Source organism: Ammodytes marinus, assembly GCF_949987685.1.
Source record: "Ammodytes marinus genome assembly, chromosome: 20".
NCBI classification, from domain to species: Eukaryota; Metazoa; Chordata; class Actinopteri; order Uranoscopiformes; family Ammodytidae; genus Ammodytes; species Ammodytes marinus.
The window spans coordinates 18,151,335-18,156,241 of NC_137224.1; the positions used below are offsets into that span (position 1 = coordinate 18,151,335).

The 4,907-nt window shown below is 43.7% G+C and overlaps 1 protein-coding gene across 1 annotated transcript; it reads right to left on the reverse strand.

Moving 5' to 3' along the window:
• Positions 1-1,774: 1,774 nt before the first annotated feature.
• Positions 1,775-2,239, reverse strand: LOC307266834 (uncharacterized protein; the record flags this gene model as incomplete). The annotated part of the gene is made up of 1 exon (XM_080048945.1): positions 1,775-2,239. One exon carries the CDS (start codon positions 2,237-2,239, stop codon positions 1,775-1,777), a length of 465 nt encoding a protein of 154 aa, XP_079905071.1.
• Between the last annotated feature and the right edge of the window lie 2,668 nt (positions 2,240-4,907).

The window sequence follows — 4,907 nt, forward strand, 5'->3', positions numbered from 1 at the left end:
ATAATTCACATGAAGCAGGGAAACAAAGAAGAAGATTAAAGCTTTTGTGCACGAACACACACAACACATTGCTACACCTGTTGCTCTGCATGATAACGATAGTCTTAACACCATACAGATTGGACCACATCGTACATTTGTTAATCAACGAGATAGTAATCAAATGTAATAAGGTAAATACAATATCATGGCTACAGCTGATGAGAAGCTGCTGGGTCGAGCTGGAAACCACATCACCTGCTGCCAAAGACCACACACTATCAAAGTTATTGTGGTGAACACACTGCTACAGTTTGCTACACAGATTTTGCTTTAACTAAAGGAACAATTAACAGGACCTTCTGATTGCTAGTTGATTAAAAAAATAGACTTTAGAATCATCTGATTCTATTGTTTGGGGTTCAACAGAGGACACTATCCACGACAAATACATAAAGACATAAAGCTACCACCCTGCTAAAAAGCTAACATAATCCATGAGGAATGACAAGTTAAACCTTGTCAAGCGTGTGCCCTGGGAAGAGAAAATATCTGTTTCTCAAACCCAGTCGCCTATGTAAACAATAGTGGAAATCCTTCCTCGGAGAGTGTGATAATTTAGGGTACAGAGAAGGGGGGAAAAAAATGTTCACATGTAAATGTCCAATGTGCCGTCTCTGTTTGGTTCAGCAGGAGAGAAGGATCGAAAGGAATAAGGTATGCTGCATGCTTTGCCTATGTTGGCTTGTGTTCACCAAAGCGTGTCTGTGAATGGGATTTCCTTGTCATACCATGTAAGTCATCTATGACACGTCTGTGAGTGCTGGGGAAATCAATTTCGTCTAGGGTGACTGAAATTGCCATTACGTTTAAAACGTAATGCTTCACTGCGTGTTGATTTGCATTGATTTGGCACAACTTGGACAGCAAAGCTCAGTGACGGGAAGGAATATGTTAAACATGCCTGCCTGGTATCAAACAAAGATGGTATGCATACATAATCGTGACAGAGAGAGTGCATGTGTGATAACTCACTGCTGCGCAGCACTCACTCCTTATTGAGCGACCGTGCTGGAGCTGTCAGAAACTTACTGGCGTAACTGGGAAAGGGTCTGAGTTTACAGTGGCAAACTTAGTGTTCCCCTGCTCCTTTGTTAATTTTCAAGGTTCAGTCTATAGGAAAAAATATTGTCTCTTTATGAACCAATTACATCTTTAAACTAGCGGACACAAACAACTCGGACTGTGGCTATGATCACCTCTAACAGGCTTATCTGTTAATAGCTAAGACCTCTTGTCCCACACAGGCTCAACTTTCTAGGGAGCGAGTGCACTGTCAAGCTGCAAATACAGGTCTGGGAAGTATTAAGTAGCTTTTCCTGAGGTTTTCTTGCATTTCATTGACACAAGAGGCCAGTCTTGGAGCAATAATCTATAGTGTGCTCTGTGCTGCACTGGATCCCAACGTACTAGGAAAGAACAGGATAGGGGGAGTTTTTAGTATGACTCATATCATACCCTGTGTATCTGCTCAGGATGGTAATGATGACTATGCTCAACTGGCCTTCTCTGAATACACATCTTACCCCCTTGTCTGAGTCAACTCTGTCACAAAAGTTTCAACGGCACAACCTTTTCCAATTCCAACTCTTCTACCTTCTTCATCGTTGGTGCGTAGAGGAAAAAACATGGATGTCCCTACATCTCATTTGTCCCTTTCAGTTGTCTTTTTTTTTACATATAAAAAGTCCAACTTTCACTAACAAGGATTTAACTGTACCATGTCTACCCTCCTTTACAAAGTGCCCTGATCAGCAGCAAAGAATCCGCCTTCCTTCTTTTTCTTTCTCCTCAGTCTGTGGGCCCTCCAGCAAACGGCAGCCACGAGCAGCATCGCTACGCCGGCGCAAAGCAGCGCCACTGACACTACTTTGGTCTGGAGGAGCGTGTTAAAGGTGAAAGTGACACCGGTGCCGGCCATTCCGATCACCAGCGATATCACGCCGAACGGGAACACACAGCGGTACCAGGACTTTTCTGTCCCGCCGGTGGCCTGGGCCAGTCTTTCCAGCGTGTGGAGTGACTCCGGAGGCTTGGCTGGGTTTCTTCCGAAGCTTTCCTCCCCTTCTCCACAGCCATTCAAACCCTGGTTCTGGTTCTCGGAGTCCTGGGGTAAGGTGTATGCCTTGCTGCAGTTGCCACAGTCCAGGTCCGGGTGAAAAACCGGGGCCGGGGGCTGGCGTCCCGAGGAGCAGCCCATCTATTAGCTTTAGTCTTAGTGCAACGATGCAGGAGAAAGGCTGCCTGTTTTGTGGCTGCTGGTTGCTACTGGTGCTTAGACTGCTACACAGGGGGTTCTCTTACGCCGCTTCTAGTGCTGTCGATGGTGTGGTAGTGAGGTTGTTGCTGTTACCCTCAACACTTGCCGGCGTGTCCCTGCATTTTGGAGAGATTGAGAGAGATGAGCTAAATATTGGGACAGATGGGGAGAAACGCAAGAAGCATAAAAACAAAACAAAATACGCTTAACAATGCAATAACGCAAGACAAAAAAAAAAAAAAACATTCAGCTGTTTAAATCGATTCAAACCTACAAAAAAATTATAAAAAAAAAAAGCTGAAAGAGAAAAGAAGACAACCCAGAAATAGGCTTTATTTTGTAGCTTCACACACAGAGACCCAGATAGCTGCAAAGATGATGCACTCACTCTGTATTTCCATCAATGGGTGAAATTCTTCGGTGCTGCCTCGTCTCCCGAGCTGCTCGAAGCAGCAGCGGCAGTGTCTGTGTGTTGTGATGCCGATGGCCAAAGCTATATAATCACAGAGGGGAGAGGGAGGGGCCTACGGGAAGTGGTACACAGTGATGCGAGGCACCGATTGGCTCCCTGAGCAGAGAGGAGGGGTAGGGGTGAAGTCAACTGTTCAGTGCTCTCATTCAGTGATATTAATTTATTATTTAGTGTGACGAGAAATTTGAGATGTCCCTGATATAGTGCCTTGTTCGAGGTCTGGCTTCAGAATCAAAATGAGACTCTGGCAAATACAGAGAAATTACAATGTGACATTGATAGCAGTGGAACTATCATTGGTGTTTCTAGCATAATGTGAAACTCAGCATTGATTTTCTGTTGTCCATGGTTTTGGCTGAACATGCACTTTATATACACATTCTTTTACTGTCTTCTATTGTTGGAATGGGAAAATCTCCAAGAACTCATATTTCTGTACAAGGCTATGCAGGTTTTTCACCTCAGGGTGATGATGGAATATCATGACAGTAAAAGTTGAAATCATTGCAAAATGCTGCCGTTTCAATGTGAAAACTAGGCTTTTTCTTAGTCTGAATACTTTTTAAGGTTATTTTTGAGCATTAGCATTGTACTCTGCTGCCTACTGCAACATGTAAACACGATTCTTCCTGCTGCTCTCTCTGTCTTCCAAATGTCCCTCATCATGTGCATCATCCGTGTTACCCTGCACAAATGCATGCCAGTCAGCCTTGTCACGGTCACCGTCCTAGTCACATTTCCCCCTGTTCATGTCCCCCCTTTTTGTTTGTGCTCCCTTTTCTCCTCTCAGACAATGACAATGAGACACATGAGCCACGGCATGCATCCCTGGGTGCAGCTCACATCGCCGGTAGTAGTAGAGAATTTGGTGCAATCGTGTATGTGCTTGCATGCTGACTATACTACCCAAACTATAGTTTCCATGATATTCTTCTTTCTACACAAAGGTATGTAACACATTTATTTGAGTTCAAGTTAGTTTATTCGTCAAATGCACAACATAACAGGCAAGCAGTCATAGCTGGCAATGACATTTTTGTGTTCCAAGCTCTCCTCAATAATGCAACAATAAAAATTTAAAAAATAGTATAAAAGATAAAAAATATAAAGAGATAAAATAAATAAAAAAATGTATCAAATTAATTACAGGCTCTGTGATTAATTAATCTAAATTAATCGCATACTTATATGACACTTTTATACCTGTTTGTAAACAGCTGTATAGCCTACTACAGTTTGTTTCTCTGTCTCTCTCTCTCTCACGCGCGCTTGCTCTCCGTCTCTCGTAACTTCTGTCTCCTCCCCTCAGCCAGCTTTATACATGAACTAGCGCCGAATTTTCTCAAAAAAACAAGCAGACAACATTACGACTTTCCATCTCCCACAACAGACAGCGCTGCACTGCCACCATTTCGTAGCCTACTCATAGGCAAAAATATTGACACACACACACGGGGCGGGTGCTAGACAGCTAGCAAACAAAATTGGAGGAAGATTGAGAGATAGGTCTACTGTTTTGAACCTAGCCTACATTGTTGCACCCACTAAATCAATAATGCACGGACACTGCGGAGAATTAAGTAAGATGTCTTCCTACCTTCATGCATCCCATAAACCGTCCATAGAGCCCTCGAGTCGGCCCCTTTCCCCTGCTTCTCTCTTTACCTTTCTCCCTTTAACCCACACACCCGGCCCGGCGAGCTACAGGTGCAGCTCCGCACCACTTTTGCACCGGGTCAAAGGGCATTATAGAAGTGCGATTAATCTGCGTACATTTTTTTAATCGCGTTAATTTTTCTGTGATTAATTAATCGAAATTAACGCATTAATTTGACAGCCCTAATATATATATATATATATACACAAGTGTCTCAGACAGCAGTTAAGGGGCTTGTGGAGTTCAACATTCTTGTGCTGCTCGGAAAAAAGCTGTTCTTGAGCCTGTTTGTTCTTGTTTTGATGCTCCGATACCGTCTGCCTGATGGTAGCAGAGTGAACAGTTCCTGGATAGGGTGGTCCTTGAGAATGCTCTGTGCTTTTCTCCAACATCTTCGGCTGTATAGGTCATATATGGATGGCAGATCAGACCTGGTGATGTGCTGTGCTGTTTTCACGACCCTGTGCAGAGCTTTGCGG